The sequence below is a fragment of the Dunckerocampus dactyliophorus genome, chromosome 2, assembly GCF_027744805.1.
Source record: "Dunckerocampus dactyliophorus isolate RoL2022-P2 chromosome 2, RoL_Ddac_1.1, whole genome shotgun sequence".
Classification (NCBI taxonomy): domain Eukaryota; kingdom Metazoa; phylum Chordata; class Actinopteri; order Syngnathiformes; family Syngnathidae; genus Dunckerocampus; species Dunckerocampus dactyliophorus.
This window is the reverse complement of record NC_072820.1, coordinates 34972241-34991048: the sequence shown is the minus strand read 5'-3', so window position 1 is coordinate 34991048 and position 18808 is coordinate 34972241. Positions and strand designations below refer to the sequence as shown.

The 18808-nt window shown below is 42.1% G+C and overlaps 3 protein-coding genes across 8 annotated transcripts in view; 1 reads left to right on the top strand and 2 right to left on the bottom strand.

Annotated features, from left to right (window-relative positions):
• atxn2l (ataxin 2-like) overlaps positions 1-8785 on the bottom strand; it is a 19443-nt gene extending 10658 nt beyond the window's left edge. The window contains exons 1-14 of one of the 3 annotated variants that reach the window (XM_054800665.1): positions 8645-8785; positions 6027-8519; positions 5074-5113; positions 4689-4745; positions 4501-4572; positions 4210-4363; positions 1871-1992; positions 1665-1756; positions 1352-1588; positions 800-1251; positions 634-720; positions 441-554; positions 207-287; positions 43-104 (exon numbers count right to left, since the gene is read on the bottom strand). In XM_054800665.1, coding sequence (XP_054656640.1) covers positions 43-104; positions 207-287; positions 441-554; positions 634-720; positions 800-1251; positions 1352-1588; positions 1665-1756; positions 1871-1992; positions 4210-4363; positions 4501-4572; positions 4689-4745; positions 5074-5113; positions 6027-6148 — 1692 coding nt within the window. In that variant the 5' untranslated portion in view covers positions 6149-8519; positions 8645-8785. The other 2 variants (XM_054800674.1, XM_054800683.1) reach the window with 2 other exon arrangements.
• Positions 7327-14594, top strand: mto1 (mitochondrial tRNA translation optimization 1). 3 transcript variants are annotated; one of them, XM_054800711.1, is made up of 13 exons: positions 7327-7389; positions 8345-8547; positions 8655-8854; positions 9894-10011; positions 10078-10373; positions 10450-10562; positions 11373-11563; positions 11652-11782; positions 11851-12055; positions 12124-12295; positions 12378-12487; positions 13004-13161; positions 13247-14594. In XM_054800711.1, the coding sequence occupies exons 2-13, from the start codon at positions 8358-8360 to the stop codon at positions 13352-13354; spliced, it is 1992 nt and encodes a 663-aa protein (XP_054656686.1). In that variant the 5' UTR covers positions 7327-7389; positions 8345-8357; the 3' UTR covers positions 13355-14594. The 3 variants fall into 3 exon arrangements, with proteins under 3 accessions (XP_054656686.1, XP_054656681.1, XP_054656673.1); XM_054800706.1 differs by having other exon boundaries at positions 10075-10373; XM_054800698.1 differs by having other exon boundaries at positions 9894-10373.
• On the bottom strand, positions 13344-18808 carry LOC129195024 (tectonic-3-like). Of its 2 annotated transcripts, none has more exons than XM_054800719.1 (14): positions 17203-18808; positions 16886-17000; positions 16711-16808; positions 16523-16635; positions 16296-16404; positions 15664-15776; positions 15559-15597; positions 15382-15456; positions 15184-15303; positions 15024-15122; positions 14855-14949; positions 14637-14784; positions 13908-14042; positions 13344-13837 (listed from the first exon to the last, which is right to left on the bottom strand). In XM_054800719.1, the coding sequence occupies exons 1-14, from the start codon at positions 17447-17449 to the stop codon at positions 13742-13744; spliced, it is 1602 nt and encodes a 533-aa protein (XP_054656694.1). In that variant the 5' UTR covers positions 17450-18808; the 3' UTR covers positions 13344-13741. The 2 variants fall into 2 exon arrangements, with proteins under 2 accessions (XP_054656694.1, XP_054656704.1); XM_054800729.1 differs by having other exon boundaries at positions 17216-18808.

Sequence of the window (18808 nt, the reverse complement as noted above, 5' to 3'; positions counted from 1 at the left end):
GTTTTTCAATTTCACACTTAGTGGACAAACAACCAAACTTACCCTGAACTCCTTGCCAAATTTCCGTAGCTCTTCAATTTGTGACCTCTGTTGAACTGAAGGAGCTTGTGGGGGAGCGAGACAATAGCGCATAATAAAATGTGTTCACATTCCAAAAACACACCAGGAATAAGTAAGTATCTAAAATCAGTTGATCACAGTCTCACCTTTACTGCTCTTGCTTTCCTCCATGCTGCTGGGGCTCTCGGCTGAGCGCTCTTTGGCGGCAGCGCAAAGGATTTCATTCACTGGCGGGGCAACAAAGACAAATGGCAAACTAATGAGCTGTGCTGCTTCATTTGGTGGATGAAGTTTTGTGTCATTACAGACGAGTTTGAACATTAATTTCTTGTTTCATTTTAATTAAAAAGCCGAACAGCAGGTGAAAAGATGGACAGTACCATCCACAGGGAAGAGGGGGGCGGGGCCTGATGTCTTCTGGGCAGGCAAGGAGACGGACGATGTGTCCAAATAAGGCGTGTCCTGGGAGGAACCTGATTTAGGCGATCGAGTGGCTGCAAGGACAAAATGGAGCTGTTGAATAAAAATACAAAGCTTCTTCAAAAACAGGTAGTGACAGAAAATGACAGGTACCAGTGGACTGGGCGTGTGAGTTTGGCGTACGGACTGTTCTGCTAGACTGCGGAGGTCTTTGAGCTTTGGGAGAAGTCCTGGCAGACACTGAAAGATATGATAATACATTCTTATTAGTTTTCCACAGTTCACAAGAAATGACAAGGTGCCATACGAAACCAGTTACCTCCATTGACAGGTCTACTAGCCTCTGACAGGGAGTGTGGCAATGAGTGGGAATGTGGGACTGAGTGTCCATGGGGGGCAGGAGGGCTGGTCGGGGATGGGGCAGCAGAGAGGGAGGCTGTAGAGTTGGGTGCCATCCCTGGAGAGACAGGTGTGTACGGACTGGCTGGTCCAGAACTGGGGCCCGGGCTGGGGCTTCCCTGGGGGTGGTGAGGTGCATAGGCTCCGCTTCGGCCCGACAGAGGGCTGCTCCTCTCCGAGGGGGAGACATTAGATTGGGGACCGCCTACAGAGGGCAGTGGTGGTCTGGGGGACGAGGAAGATGGAGGAGTGGAGCGATAACCTCCACTAAGACGGCTGTGAGGCTGAGGACCACCGGGGCCTCTCTCAGCTCGCTCCCGCTCTCGGTTCATCTCTCTTTGACGCTGAGGTAGAGGAATGTACTTGGCCTCCCTGTAAACAAATAGATCACAAAGAGGGGAGGCACCATTATTCAAACTGTCAATAAAACTCTTGAGTTGATCATAATATGCTCTAATGCAATGAGTCTAACCTGGCTCCGGGGCTGTCTCTGCCCCTTTCACGTTCACGGGGGCTCTCACGGCCCCTCTCCCGATCGGGCCCGTCACGCACCACAGCGCTGTACTTGTCCTCTTCGCTTTTGCCCTCATCGTTTTCCAGGCTGGCTCGATGGCGATACTGAGGGCTGGACTCGATTTCGCTGGCGAGGCGAGCAGCACGAGCCTCTCGCTGACGGTACACCTCAGAGTTGCCTCTCTCCAGTGGCACACTGAGCAAAGGATTAAAAAAAAGGGGAGTTAAAGCTATTTGTACAGGATATATAAACACAGAAAAGACAAACTTACGTATACATGGAAAGGCTGGAATCATAGGTTGACGTGACTCCGTATTTAACTTCATTGTAACGGAACATCTCGTTGGCATCCCAGCCATTTGACTAAAGTGGGAAACATGACATTATTGATAGAATACACAAAGATATAATAATGTTCCTACGCAGGACAGATCGTCATCAATAAATCAATTCTCCTGAAGAGTCTGAAGAACTCACTGTGTCAGCATCCAAATTATAACTCTCGCCATTGCTGTCTCCACCCTCCCATCTCTGCAAAACCTTCTCTTTGTGTTCTCCGTTGACGCGTGTGGAGCTGATGGCTGTGTCGGTGAAGGTATCTGCATGCAATTGACATGATCAACTCGAGCTGGGCGATACATCAATATTTGAAAAATATCGATATTTCTTTTAAGCACGGTATCAAGAACAAACATATCGTTCATTACGATATAGACTGGATTTGCGCTGTTCTCTTGTATCTTGACACGGACGTCTGTCTCACTCATCACTGCTGCGTGTGTCAACCCTCCTTAGCGTGACTGTTGCCTCGGCCCCCTCCGTTCTAGATCGGTGGCCATATTTTCTTAAAAGCAACCAGCGACAAATCTAGCTACTTTTTCTGGTGTCGTTTCTGGTATTTGGGAACATAAAAGTGAAAGGGAAGCCCCCGCTGCACACTGCAGTGGAGAGCCATGCATCCTCGGGGTGAATCTCATCCTGTTTTACAGAGCAGGATCTCAAACGTAAATGTTTCCTAATCTTCATTAAATGACTAATTATTACACTCAAGCATTATTTGGACACGGTCACTCACCTGTCAGTGTGTCGTCAGTACATGTGATGGAAGAACTACGTGTGATAAATAAACAAGTAGCCCTAACTACAAGATAAAAGGTGGAGGCAATTCTGGATGTAATTATTACACTGTCTAGACCAGGGGTCACCAACGTTTTTCCTTGTGAGAGCTACTTTTACAAAATGAAAATGGCCAAGAGCTACTCGATTTTGTTAACATTTATTTTCAAAGCTTATTTTAAACCCAAACAAAGCGAATATGCTTGTTTTACCAGAACATTAACACAATGCTGGTGTCCACAACTCACATTTTGTATTTCAGAATGCATTTCTTTCTACTGTTCTTTCATTATTAACTGAAAACCTGAATGAAAAGCAGGCTTGCGGGTACCTCGTGTGGTCGTGGGGGGGCTACCTGGTGCCCGCGGGCACCACGTTGGTGACCCCTGGTCTAGACTTTGAGAGCCGTTAGCCAAGATAAAATATTAAAATTTTATTTTGATGAAGGGATAGCCGATTTTAAATTAAACTAGGTGTTTTTATTCACTTTTTTGTCTCTCTAAAGAGATTCTGCTTTCTAAAAAAAAAAATACTGTACAAAGTAAAGTATTTTTGAGTTACTGCTGACATTTAATCATTTCCTCTTAAATGGGGCACTTTATTTCATGTTTTCTTGTGCTTTTGGTATTAGCTGAGGATTTGAGCATAGTTAAAGGTTTGCTATACAGAAGATTTAAGATTATATTTTACTTTTTCTACATTTACTTCAAAAAAAAGAATGGACTATTTTTTTTTATTTTAATGAAACAACTTCACACGCATATTTGACTTTGTCTAAAACTCACTTTGTGGAAAAAAATATCGGGATATATACTGTATATCAATATTGAGCATGAATATATCGGGATATGAGTGTCGGTCCACATCGCCCAGCCCTATGATCAACCAAAATGTACTGAAAGGTACAAGGTAAAAGTTGCCCCCTGCAGTGTACTTTTAGTCTTCATTATTGTTTACATACACTGCCTGGCCAAACAAAGGTCACACTAATATTTTGTTGATTACAGCACATGTTTGCTGTGGCCACAAGCTTCCACAATGTTACATTTACTTCTGTCCAGAGTTGCAGTAATTTTTCACCAGGATCTTGTGTTGATGCCGGGAGATTCAGACCATTACAGAGTTTCCCAACTGACCTTCCACTTTGTAATTATGCATTAGACACTTCTTAACCTGATTTTAGTAGTTCCTTCTTAAATGTTCCTCTCATGCTGGAGGTTTGATGGCATGTTTCTTCTCAACATGGTTGTTTAACAATCCTGTGTACAAACGGCCGAAATTAGTGTTCTCCGTAGAGTGGCTCTCCCTTAAGAGATAAGGTGAGAACTATCATCAGGGAGAAACTGAGTAGAAGCACTGCTCCTCCACCTTGAGAGGAGCCAGAGGAGGTGGCTTGTTCCCTGGGGAGGTAGGAGGCCTCAGGAAAGACCCAGGACACGTTGGAGAAATGTCTCTCAATTGACCAGGGAACGCATCAGGATCCGCCAGGAAGAGCTGGACAAAGTGGTCGGGGAGAGGAAGTCTGGGCTTCCCTGATTAGGCTGCTACCCACGCGACCTGACCTCAGATGAGCGGTAGAAGATGGCTGGATGGAGCTCTTACCTTTTCGCATTGTTAAATTTAGGTGGTGACCTTTTTTTGGCCAGTCAGTGTAAATAACTAACCCACTGGATATGAATCAAACATAAAACAGTGTGTACCTCTAGTGGCATAGTTTAGGTCTACATCTCTGCATATCATAGTAACCAGGTCTGAAGGGCTGAAGATCATGGTGTCGGTTATGTCTTCCCTACGTGGTGGAGCTGAGCCATCATTCTCACTGCGTTTGTGCACAGCGTCCACTGCCAATTCACACTAAGGACATTAGGGGAAAAAAGCAGATGTAAAATGTATTTATTTATTTATTTTTACACAGGAGGACTCAACCAGCTTGAATAAATAAATAAATAAATAAATAAATAAATAAATAAATAAATAAGTGGTTGTCTTACCCGAGAACTAAGCGTCTTGAATATACCTTCAAAGACACTTCCATTCTTCACTCTTATATCACAAGTGGATCCCTGAGAGAGATTACAAATTGAAAATGTCTGTCACTGGGGCACTGCGATGGCAATGCATCAATTCTAATCACCAAATGGTGACCAAAGGAGATGGATAACTAGCAGAAATTACTCACCACAACAGCTGTGAGGAAATGAAGCATTCTAGCATTGTTGTAAACCCCTTCAAAAACCTGCAAAAGTAACAAAGTGTCCATCAAGACACAAGCAGCACATTACAAACAAGTTGCAATGACATTTGTTTAGTTTTTCTTTGACAGAAAATGTCACTCCTCCTATAATCTCAATCCATCACAACCATGTCTGGTCATGTGATGTTTACTACTATACTAGGCAGCTAATATTTGGTAATTAGTTAGCCTAATTTCTGGTTCTGTCCTATATAGACTGGATTGAGTCTGGGCGTCACAAATACACTGGAAAAAACATTTTGCATTTCATTATGCCATCAAAGGTGGTAAAAATGTTTTCTGAAAATATTTTGGTACCCCCGATACTCACAGGAGAAGACTGGAATGATGGTTTTGCAGAAGGTCGATTCCTAGGAGAACACAAACATTGATGACACTGTCATCTGCAGATGCTGCCAGTATATATAATTTTTACTTACTAATTTATTTACACAAGCATTTAAAATACATGGCCAGTCGCCATAACATTAATGTAATCAAATCATTTTAGAAATTAAACAACTTTAAATGTAATGTTTAAATGCCCCATGTTTGTATAAAAGAAACAGTGACAATTTACGGTGATATTTCCACTAAGACAATGCCTGACAAATGTTTCAATTTCCTCGACCCTCTGTCAGCGTTGCCACATTGGAACTATTTTTCTAATTAGTCTCTTCGTGAACTAAAGAACGCTCGACATACACATTATAAATTAGAAACCAATGACACAATCCAACGCATAGGTTCAGTGAAAAACAGACGCGTTGGTCCATAAACAACGCTGCCAAGAACACACACGGTTGCAAAACAAAGGGACTTGAGACGAGGCTGACCAAAACAAAACAACACTTTCGTAACAGCGACAAACGTAGCTCGACCGACCTTGCATTGGCCATTAAATCTCTCAGGTCTTCAATAAACCGTTCCTTTGTAAACCAAGCTACATTGAACTTGCTAAATAAACAGATTGTTTTCCGCTAACCAAGCGTACCCTTTCTGGTTCTGACGGACAGATAAACTTTCTTTCACCTGTATGTTGATTTGCTACTTAATGGTTTCACCAAACTTACACCCGCCTCTTCTATTCGTTTTCGGTTACCCTTGGAAAATGTGATTAGGTCAATTCAACTGTCAATCTTAGAACTATGACTCCAATTGGTCCAAAAGAGAGGCTATGTGGCTGATACACGCCCCATCGAGCAGCCTGTGCTTTAACCGGTAGGCCTAATTCAAAGGAGCAAACCACGTACTGTCCCAGTGTATGTAGCCCAGTTTACTCACCTCCCGGCCGGCGTCCTGTTGCCGTTGCTGCCGCCGCTGACTGGAGAGGACATACCGGCGGGGCCCGTTGTACCATTAGACGCCTTTCTCCCGCCGGAGTTGGACTGCTGTTGTTTCAGCATGGCGAAGCACGCAGCTTGGACAGTACCAAAAGTATCCGAAGTAATAAAACACTAACACAATCCGAAGTGAAGTAACTTGGTGAGAACGCTATCTTTAGCAAAAGATGCCGGTGTCACCTCAGCAATACCGGCTATTGTAGCTAATCTTGCTAAATCGCTTGTGGCCTAAGATTTATGGGCAAATAAACCTATTAATTCAATCGAATGTGGCATACACCCTCAAAATAACCCCCAAATGCCTACGTTGTGATATCAGCGGTTATGACAAAGCAAACGACGGATAAAATGACACGAGTTTTCGTGTAATTATTTAGCAACGGCTAGCTATCTTAGCATTAGCTTTGATCCTCAAGCTTCAGTCCAGGCGCTTTCACTTTTGCGTTATAACTTTCTACCGCCCCACCCTCACCTCTGGCACCGGTGAAGATTCCGATAAAAAAGATTAAAGATCTTAACGTTACTGTCAGTTTTCCGAAAGGAACAACTCAGGTTTCATGAGGTAAAAACCTGCAGCGGACGGTCAAACACCACCTCACGGTAGGTTCACTTGACTCAATCCGCGCGCGACTGACTGGAAACCGGTCAGAAGGGGGAGGGGGCTTAAACGTGCGCGTACATCTTTGACCTACTGGTGCGCGCGCGAGCACGAAGACATACGTTGCTGGCATTGGAATTGTTTATATATTTTTGCCATTTTCTGCCACTAGAAAATCAACAAAGCATGTTTCGACAAATTACCACTAGAAAATCAACAGAGTGTTTCCACTTAACATGTGGCAGACATCACACGGTTGTTCCTTTTAAAGTTTCACAACCACATAGCTTTATTCGATAAACATATGTATATTATTACGTAATGCCACTTGTATACAACCAACCAATAAAGCTAGTGCACAAGACAAATAATAAACCATTAAATAATAATCTAGGTGTATCAGTACTGCCTACAAACTCAAATAAATAAAGATAAGTCGCCAGTTTCCACTTCTTGTGTTTTTCTTTCTTTTCCTTGGGAGAATGAACAGAATAAGATTTTCATTGCATGGTATAACTGCTGTTTTACCATGCACATGACAATAAAACTCTCTTGAATCTTGAATCTTGAATCTTTTTCTCAATGGCCATTTGACAAAAAACAGATTTAAATGCGCAAGCAAAATTGTCGTGGCGTCTATAGTCCAGGTATTACGGTTTCCAGCAACATGGCCGCCTCCATGAAGTGTTCCGTCTGAAGCTAATAGGTTTCGTAATGTTACACGTTTACTTGCTCTTTTTTAACACCTAAAACTTTTGTGTATTTTGCTTAAGAGTTTAATGTAGTACTTTTTGTGTGTTGTGATAATCGTATTCTTACAATACAGTCTGTAGAGTAGAGAGGTGAAGGGTATCTGTAACTGGTATTTTGCTTCATTGCTGTTATTATACAGGGTCAGGCAAAATGATCTGACACATTTGTAGGTTAAATAAAAGGTAAATAAAATAAAGAAACAAAGTGTTTTTATTTTCGAAAAGTACATATAATGCCATTGTTTTTCGTTTCTTTTTCAGTTGCTGCCATGAATTGGAATGGTGCGCATCGCGCTTTCATTGTGGAAACGTTTATCAAAACAAACGAATCTGTAACTGCAACACAACGAGCGTTCCGTTTGCACTTCAATCTTGGTAGACATGATCCCGTACCAGCTCGAAACACGATCTTGTTATGGGTTACCAACTTCAGAGCTACTGGATCTGCACTGAGTGTGTGGACAATAATGGATCCCATTTGACTGATTTAATTTTTAAAACATAATGAAATAGAATGGCATTATATGTACTTTTTGAAAATAAAAACACTTTCTTGTTTCTTTACTTTATTTGCCTTTTATTTAACCTACAGATGTGTCAGATCATTTTGCCTGACCCTGTATTTATCTGAGTTACTATAAAGGTTCTCGTGATGTGAGAATCACTGTATTTCGCTTGTGTTTTCTGTACATTTTCAATGTCGTTTATTGCAACTTTGTATACAGCAAAGCCAATTTGGTATTTACTGATTATGTAGACAAAATACATTATGGCGATGTTTCTGCCATTATGCAAAGTCCAACTGTAGCATTACCACGTTACCCCGTAAAAGTGTTTTGTATAGGAGAGAACAATTATAACTAGTCCATAAAATGTCAGTCAGTTACTTAACCTTGTTTTTCCCCACAGGTCAGAGTTATCCATGTTGACAAAGAAGGTTCCTCCTTTGGAGAGTTTCCTGGCACTGGTCTCCAGGCATACCAGTCACCTTGCCAGACAGCGCTATGATGTCATTGTGGTGGGTGGGGGTCACGCAGGGACCGAGGCAGCAGCGGCGGCCTCAAGGGTGGGAGCTAAGACGCTGCTGGTTACACAGAAAATTAACACCATTGGTGAGAGATGAAACCAAGAGAAAGTTCTCCAATCAGACTAGATCAATACTGGATATGAATGTGAATGATCTCACTCTCATAGTCCTTCTCTCCTTACATTTCGCCAGGTGCCTTGTCATGCAACCCATCCTTGGGAGGAGTAGGCAAGGGTCACCTGGTGAAGGAGGTGGACGCTTTAGATGGGGTTTGTGGTCGAGCAGGAGACTGGGCTGGTATCCATTTCTCCATCTTGAATCGGAGAAAAGGCCCCGCAGTGTGGGGGCCACGGGCTCAACTAGACCGCCAACGCTACCGCCAATTCATTCAGGTAAACAAAAAAAGTATTTTTGTTGATGAATGTGTCCAAAATGGCGATTACCGTAAAATGCTCAAACTATTGATGGGGCATTTACGTATTTACATAAAAATGCAAATGCAAAGAGGACAGTACGTTACTTGGAAGCAGGCGATACCTAGAAAAAGGTTGCTGTTTACAAAATGTGAAAACTGCACTATATTTTACAACGTACTTAACTATACTAATTCTCTGGAGTGCAGGAGAAAGAGCAAAAGAAAACACAGCTCTGTTTGATTATATGGTCTTTTTTTTGGTATACTGTACAAGACAGCAGCAACAGAACCAATGGTGTAATAGCGGTAAGGAGCTAACAGTTCAGCCAGCATTAATACCGCTGATGAGTTCATTTTAAACAACAGTATGGCAAGTGTAGCATGCATTAGTTTCACAACAGCAGCTGAGTAGCGCAACTGACATTTTAAAGCGTGCACAGAGGTAGATAAAGCTGCTGGATGCTGACAAATCATGATACTTCAATTGTGGCTATTGCCATCTTGTGGAGTTAATAAAAACTAAGGGTTACCTACAGTGACAGCTGTTCACTGTTTTTTGACCCTGCGCTAATTAGAATCCCTGGCGGTTATTTGGCTCTGTAGACCGCCCCGGCGGCAACTATATAAAAAAAGGGTTAATTGGAGCATTTACGGCAGAGGTGTCCAAAGTGCGACCCGAGGGCCATTTGCGGCCCGCAGCTTGTGTTTTATTGGCCCGTGGTAAGTTGTAGAAATAAAATTAAACCAAAAAAACTCAGCAAAAATGGGAAAAATAGAGGAAAAAGGACAAATGTAAAGAGAAGAAGCTGAAATGTTGTTACTAATAACAAATAATAAAACAAAGCTACGTCTTTAAATATACCGGTATATTACGTTTTTTTTTTTTTTTTTTTTAGACTTTTTACAAGATTAAAAAAATAGATAAAAATGTCAAAGTGGCCACCTGCAGCTTTTGATTTTCAGTATGCGGTGTTTGGACACCCTTGATTTACAGTAATCATGTTTTCTGCCTGTAGTCCGAGTTGCTGTCCACTCCTAGACTGAAGATTCTGGAGGGATCTGTGGAGGAGCTTCTTGTAACAGAACCAAACCCAGAAGAGCCCGGACACCACAGAATCACAGGAATACGTTTAGGTGGGCATCAAACAACAAATGAAGTTGTTACAATGATCATCCTTTTTTCTTTCATTATGTCAGCAGGTGGAAGCCTCCCAATCTCTGCCGGCTGTGTGGTTCTTACCACTGGTACTTTCCTGTCTGGCTCCCTCTTCATGGGTCAGACAACATCCCCTGGAGGGCGGATGGGAGATGCCCCATCCAGCACCGGGATGTCCCACACACTGCGGGAACGGCTGGGGCTGAAGATGGGTCGACTCAGGACGGGAACCCCTCCCAGAATTGTGAAGGATTCTGTTGACTTCCATGAGGCTACGCTGCACCCCCCTGACAGTCAACCTAGTCCCTTTAGCTTCCTGAATAGACACACTCACTGCAAGGTACCTTGAATAATGCACTGCTAATTATTCAAATGTGTATGTAGTCAGATATTGTGTATTATTTAACTTTCAATAGCCAGAGGAGCAGCTACCATGCTACTTGACCTTCACCAATCCTGGTGTTGACAACGTGGTGAGGCAGAGTCTTCATCTCAACTGTCACATACAGCAGGACACCAAAGGCCCGAGGTACACACAAACATATATACAGTTCATTTTTGACTGGTAATGCGGCACAATATCTTGCAAATAGTAGTACAAACCCTGCACATTTCAACAACCATTGTTTTATAATATTCTATTATTTATTCTTCTCAAGGGACAAACTATTGAAATGAAACTGAGTTGTAATGTAAGAGTGGTCAGTGTACAGCTTGGAAAACAGTACAGATTTACTGTCCTCTGAACATCGTGTAGCACGCATCCATTACCTATGATGACAAAGTGGGAATGCTGGATGGGAGACACCTTGCACTCCTCCACCTACTGCTTGAGAATAGCCCGCAGGTGCTCAACTGGGTTCAGGTCTGGAGGAGACGTACTTGACCACTCAATCACCTTCAGCTTCCTCAAAAAAGGCACTTGTCATCTTGGAAGGTGTGTTTGTGGTCCTTCAATCATATTGGAAAACCAAGTGAGGGAATCAAACTTCACAATGTCACAAGACTTTGGAATTCATGTTAGCCCCAAAGAACCGCAGCTCCACAGTGATGGCAGCACTCATGCAGCCCCACACCATAGCGCTGCTTGACTGTAGAATTTGACTGCAAAGTTTACATTTTTTGGTACTCACTTGTGTTGCCAGCTATTCAGACAATAATGGCTGTCATTTTCACTGGATAGTAAATCTATACAGCAACACAAGCTGCACACAGACTACTCTTATAGTATATGTAAGTTTCATAGTAGTTTTCCGTGACAAGATAAAAGTGATTGCTGAAATCGAAGTGGTGTAATTATTTTGCAAGCTACTGTGATAAGATGTCCGTGTCTTTTCAGGTACTGTCCCTCAATTGAGGCCCGAGTACTCAGATTTCCAGGCCGCAAACATCAGGTGTGGCTGGAGCCTGAAGGCATGACCTCTGACCTCATATACCCTCAGGGTCTGTCTATGACTATGCCCCCTGACTTGCAGCTCCGCCTCCTCAGAGAGATACCGGCTTTGCGCAGAGCTGAAATCCAGACACCTGGTACAGCTAATCAAGGCGCTGTATGCTGTATTATTAACTCAATAGCATGTAGTTTGAGATGGGATTTTATTATGTTGGATCCATGCAGGTTATGGCGTGCAGTATGACTTTGTGTGCCCCACTCAGCTGAACTCTGCGCTGCAGGTGAAAAGCACCCAAGGTCTGTTTCTAGCCGGGCAGATTAATGGGACCACAGGGTATGAGGAGGCTGCAGCACAGGTAGATATATTTCACAATATTTGTTTCAAATAATTCTCAGTACAAGACTTTTCTCACTGTCTGAGCAGGGCTTGTGGGCGGGGGTCAACGCTGCCCGTGCAGCTCTCTCCATGCCGACAATGGTGCTGTCTAGGACTGAGAGCTACATCGGAGTTCTCATCGATGACCTGGTGACGCGAGGTGTCACAGAACCTTACCGGATGTTCACCAGTCGGGCTGAGTTTCGCGCTTCTCTGAGGCCAGACAATGCAGACCTCCGTCTTACACTGAAAGGTAAACATCTTTGCAGGATTCTCAATAAAATCATGAATGTAACTTTGCGTTCCTGTCTCCATTTTTAGGGTTTGAGGAAGTGGGATGCGTGTCCTCCATGCGTTACAAGGAGGCTGTTCGAGTGAGGGACAGTCTCAATGAAGCACTAGCAGCTCTTCAGGATGTCACTCTGTCCACCACAAACTGGAGACACAAGCTGCCTCATGTGCACGTCAGCGAGGCAAAGACTGGCATTCAGACGCAAGTTTTACGACTTCTGAGAATCTCATAAAAGTGTTGTTTGTTAAGTTTTAAATCCTCAAGTGTATGGTTTATCCTTCAGTGGCTTGGAGCTGTTACAGTACAACGACGTGTCCTTTGAAATGTTGGCAACCGCCTTCCCAGAATGCCTTTCAGCGTACAGGGAATTTGCACAAAGGCTGAAGATAGAAGGTGACAAGCCCAAATAATCCGTTGGCTATGCAATGCTTGACAATGACAACATCCTGCTGTTGCTGCAGCCTCATAAATACTGCGTAACACCACAGTGGAGCACCTCAATAGAGAACAATGCTGTTAGCATTGGCAACAATGACACCATATCTGCCTCTATAGGATGCAGATAGTAAATACCCTCACACCTGTCCACACCAGTGATGTCCACATAAAGTCACATTTTGCCAGAGTAATAGGTGACAGTATAGCCCTTACCTGTCTGTACAGCCTATGAGCCAAACAGCATAAAAGTAATGAATGGAAAAACCACAGTACCAACAATGGTGAATCAAGAAAAAGTGGACTGTTTTTGGAGTTTTTCTTGAATATCAATGTAACCATTAGTAAGGTAAATATAAAATTGGCTCACAAAAGGCGATACTGGCAAAATTCTTCTTTGAACATTCTGTACTACAAGTATACTGTAAAACCAACTGAACTGCATAATGTTCTTTGGCAATGTCCCCTGTGCAGCTGTGTACAGGCCTCACTGTGTCCTCCAGCAAAAAGAAATAGAGAGAATCCAAAAGGAAGAGAGCATGTCTCTCCCACAGGACTTGGACTACTTCTCTCTGCCAGTGTCTCTCTCTCAGGAAGTCAGAGAAATTTTGGACAGAGTTCGGCCCAGCACAGTGAGTCCACACTCAGGGCAAAACATTTTGTCTTTACAGTTTTTATTTTGTAACATATATTAAAACAGTGCACTGTGATTCCCAGTTGGGTGCTGCTACACGTTTGCAAGGAATAACTCCGGCTGCAATTGTCCACCTTCTCAACTATGTTCTACACTCTGAGAGGAAGCAGAAGAGGATGCAGAGGAGCTAAACCGACCAAATGGAGTGGAGAAAAGTAGATTTGTATGAAAAAATATATGTTAGTATAATACAGTCACCTGAGATAATTTAATAAAAATGTACACAAATAGATTAGCATATTTCAATACCAGACAAAAAAATTTCATTTGTTTTTTTCTCTAGACGTTTCCTCTTCAAGTGCACATTTACAAAATTACATTTGTTTATTTTGGGTCTGCAGAATGTGAAATAACGGACTTGACTAATAAATGATTTCTTTCAATAACCTCTCCATCTATGATCCACCTACCTGGTGAAGAATTCTAACCAGACCGTGAGCACCATTAAACTCTTTAAGGGTCCTTCTCAGCACTAAGAATGTCCGTCCAGGTGAAGAACCCAAGGCAGAGCATATCTGTCAAGTTGACCCAAAGCCCTGGAAGGGTTTGGGGTAAACTGTCATGTCAGCAAACACGACCTCAGTGGTTAGACGTATAGGTGACGTCAGAGGACACTGAAAGAGACAAGAGGAGGTCATTTAGACATTTTAAGATAAAGAAATATGAAACTTGTATTCAACTTACCTTGAACTTGCGACACTGGAAGAGGTATTTAGCTCCCAGAATGTAACTTTGTGGAAGGTGCAGGAGGCCCATGCGAGCCCACAACACTTGCACAGAGAGGACGTATGGAAGAGTGCAGCCTGATTCACAGGTTGCCTATGAGGGGGGAAAGCTCTTAATTTAGTACACTCCAAGATTCTCAAAATTCACACTATGGATAAAAGTAGGCCATAACAAATAAGAACATTCTACAGATTTTGGAATGTGTAGGATTTTTTTATTCCATTATTTTTTTATCGTTATCTTTTGTAATGTCTTATTTTCTTTTTTTATTGCTGCATTCACTATATTATGACATTTATATAACACATTTACTAATGTTATATTTTATTTATTTCACTTTTCCTTTTCTTACCTTTGCCACTGCATCAGCTACCTATTGTATTCTACACATTTTCTATTCTCTCCCTATCACAAAATGCTGACCTTTAAACGAACGAATGTTTCAATGACAAAATGGAAACTTAAATTATTAAGTGTCAACATGTTAAACACATGGTATGACTGCATTATCTGTAATAAGTATGGAGAAGGGGTAGGATTAAATTAGCATTGCTTCTGCCTACTCCTTTGCAGATATGTTGAATGGTATAAATGTAATCATGTTCCTTAATGTAACCTGTTAAGCATTTGCGAAACAAATAAATCATTGCTCTTCTTCCATAAGAACATTTGACTCATGATTAGTACCTCCAAGTTGATTGGACACTCCTGCTTGAGGACTCTTGTCCAGTCGGGCTCGGAGCCTGAGTTCATGCCCATTTCGTCAGGAATGGTCGTTCCTAGCAAAATGCTGTAAATCTGGGAACGCATATCCGAGCAGTCCTTGGAAAAAGAACTTAAAATAACAGAGGTGTTTAAAAAAAATCATCACTGTACATTACTGCAAGTGGTTGATTTCCTCTCACCGAAATGTGCAGCCTGCGATGGTGTTCTGTGCAAAGAGGATAGTTGCCCGTGTGGAGGAACACATGTCACCTTGAGAAATCCCCATTATGGTCACCTGTTAAACTGTTAAGGAGCTGTGACGCAAAATTACAAACCATAACCTCAGATGAAGGATTCTCACAAGGATACAGGTTCCACTGCTCCATTAAAGCGACCGATGACCCCGGATCCCACACGTAGTCCAACTAAGGGGGTCGGCTGTTGTGGAGACTTGCTAGGTGTCACCAGCTAAATACAAAGAAAGCATTAGAATGACGTGGTTTGTGGTGAAACATGTGGTTGTGACTACCTTGAATTGTACTGAGTGCACCTGCTGCAGCAACTGGTTGATTTTAACAACAGCTAAAACTACATTCACTGTGGCGTTATCCAGTTCTCCTCTGTCTGTGTATGTTATGACAAACTCCACCTGGAGGAGAATCAAGGTCCATGGGCGAAATTAACTTGTTGGAGCAAAAATAACACCGGGGGCTGAGGGGATTCTCACCTTCTCTGCCACATTAACGCAAGCGTTGTTTTGCTCACTTGGTGCATCCCAGTCAGAAAGAGGGACGACTGGAATCTGAAATAAAAAACACACCAGTAACTCCTTGTTATTTGTCGATATCTTCTTTTACACAAACATTCAGAAAAAGACGTAAAATACATTGCTGTTGCTGCTTACCAGAAATTCCAACAGTTGCTTCTTCCCAGGTTGTGGACTCTGTAAATGCAACATTTAATTTTACTTCTTTTACTTTACTTCTTTTTCAAACTTGGGCAGACTTACTTTAACCAGATTCAGATTCGAGAAGTAGGAGACAGCACTGAGATTTGGGTCTTTGGTGCAGGACTGTTGGGTTACCATGCGAGTACAAGACAGAGACTGCGACCTGAGGAAACCTGCAAAAGCAGAGATCATCTCCAGTGGTTAAGATAAAACAGGAAGCAATGTAATTACTTAAACTAGAATATTTATTCATATTATATGATTTTAATAAATGTGTTGTACAAACTCTATGGATGGGCATTTGACATTTCCTCGATTGACTATGGGGAAAATTAATAACTTTTAATTAGGTGGTTCTGCACTCCTGTTTCCCTACCAGTGCTGACACACAGATTCTAGTACTAAAACTTTCCATAGCTGACAGTATGGTCTTCTTTAGTTAAGACTGACTCAACAGCGCCTCTGATGGTTGCAGCTCAGTAGTGCACTTCATTTTATCTCAATTGCTTCCAGACAGATGAATCACATGAACCAATTAAATAACAATGAATCAATTAATAGGGTACATCCATGAGCCCTGATTGATTCGATATCATGTTCCTCTTCATACAACAAACGCTGAAGGGAGGAAGCCATTGATGACTTTACCTTTAAGATTCCCTGTTTATATATTTTGTGTTGCGTCAGCTTACGAGCAGGGTTGCGATTGAGACACAATGAGGTAGTCGCTCCAGGAGATGGCTGTCGAAGGAGACCTTGCACAAATGACTTGGAGAAGTATGTTTGAATGACATCATCAGCCTATGGAAATTTAAATTTTAGAACTTAAAAATACAGAAACATTTCATTAATGCATCTGGTTTTGAATAACTGCATTCAAAGAATAAATGTCAGACATAAAAACATCTATTTCTGTTACCCGATAAAAATGTCTACTGTGGCCGACACTTGTTGGTTTTGGAGGTGAGAAGTGATAAGAGTCCCCCAGAGCTGGAAGATGAGGTGGAGAAGCAGGGACCTTAACTGTATCGTCTTTTGGGAGAAAAACATAAATATTGGTTGTCTCCTTTTTAATGTAACCATATTATTTGGGTTTAATGCATTCACCTCCAGAATGAACACAAAAAAAAAAGTCAGTCACAGTGACAAATGAGGGATCCACATTGGCGTTGAACATCATCCACTTCTCAACGCAGTCTCCTGATCTGCAAAATACAAAGCGTTTATCATCATTTAAAGGCCAAAAATGTGCATTTGAGAGGACACGTGCAGTGGACTTTACATGGCTTTCTGTGGACATCCAGTGAAGACACTAGACAGTTTATCGACGCTGCAGTCGACTATGTCACAACAGCATCCGATGTCGCAGAAATTAGGAGTTAGATCACAGACACAAGCTGCATAACACACAAAAAATGTTTTAATCGATTACAGATTAGAACAGATTAGCTGTTCAGTGTCATACATCTGTAAACAATGTATCGTATTAAAAAGGGCTGAGCTCAAGATGAACTATTTTACAATAATACTTTGAAGGCTGTGGGAGCAGTTTAGAAATAAATCTGCAATAAAAAGCGAGGTTTTGCAGGTAAAAATTACCATCAGAGTTTACCACAGATCGAATAAGTGCTGTTGTGGGAGCTGAGGGAAGGGGCCTCTCCGCGGTTCTGGCGGAGTCCATTCCATCGGTGACCCCAGAGGAACGGCTCGCTGAGCTGACAGGTTCCCCATTCGTTACGGTGGAAGTGGCAGTTGGTTTAATCCCAGTTTCTGTGGCTATTTGCGCCAATATCCCAAACAAGAAACAAAAAATAAAACGTAAACAGCACAACTGGCGGTCAAACATGTCGTCACAGAAACATCGCGTGAACTACAATACGATCCTAACTTGCTATTTAATGCCCCCGGACCATTAAGTTGACTTTCAGACGTTCCTCCAAGTAGTGACTACAATGCAACGCCTCAATAAAGTAAGGCAACTTTTAAAAATCAAACATACTTGAGTAGTTCTCGGATGCTAGCTAAACATGCTATACACGAGCGGTTGATAAGCTTTCGTGTTGCTAAGGAAGTTGTAGCAGCCACTTCCGGTAAAAAAAATATGTTGTACAACTACAAAAGTTTGTTGACGGGGAAAAACAGTTTGACTGTATTCGTGTTCTTGTGTTTTGAGTGTGCATAGACTTAAACATATTCAAGTCAACAGTTAACGTTTAAATGCTGCTTGTATGTCGTGGTTACTCGGCGCCCTCAAGCGGTCTGCTAATGTATATCAGGGGCACTTGACCGCGGGGAACAATTTCGGCCAATTCATTCTTAATAATATATGCAAGACCGTAACTTGGGGTCTACCATTGGGGGGTTTAAAATCTTGGCCTGTTTATTTATTTATCGAATCATTTACTTTTTTTAAAAGGAGTCAGGGTAATTTGGCGTGCCTGTATTAGAAATACATTGTGATACTTTTACTGTGATTAGGCTGTGCCTCCTTGGTCATTTCCTCTCTTTAGTCACCTATTCGGCAATCACATTCTTGAACCTTATATAAAAAAGCTTAGTTAATGTTCAAATGTTAACAGGCCGATCAAAAATGACAAGTGACGTCAAAGCAGAATTTAAGGAAATACATTCAGGTATTTCCCAAAGCTTGTCAAGAGTCACGACATGGAGTCGCTCTACACTTCTCTCCCCTTCTATGTCACTGTCACCCGCTGGGTGCTTCCCCAGCTGTCCTGGTGCAGCAGGAGTCAGGACTGGTACGGAATGTGGCTAGAAGGAACGTCTGTCATCACCATGGTTACCGCTCTGACCGTAGCAGAAACTCTGCTGCTTTTAACATTTACAAATGCCTGTTAAATGTACCTTCTTTGTAGGCTATCACGTTATTTGATCAGTAAAATACCTTCACTACTGACTAAGATATTTGATTTGTAAAACAGCGATGTTACAATCACTCAATTGAGAAATGTAGTTAAACTAGTAACGGCACTGCCCAACACTGTGTATTGGAGCAAAGTCAGCAAAACTGACATTGGTCCTTCACAGTACATCCCTGACACACTCTGGCTTCACCTCACAGGACACTGGCAATCGAACAACTAGCTTGCCAACTCTAGTCACAAATCATCACCTAACTTAACAATACAGGTTACCTCTTTTTTGTCAGGATTTTTTCTTTTTTTTTTAGATTTATGTGTCGAGCAAC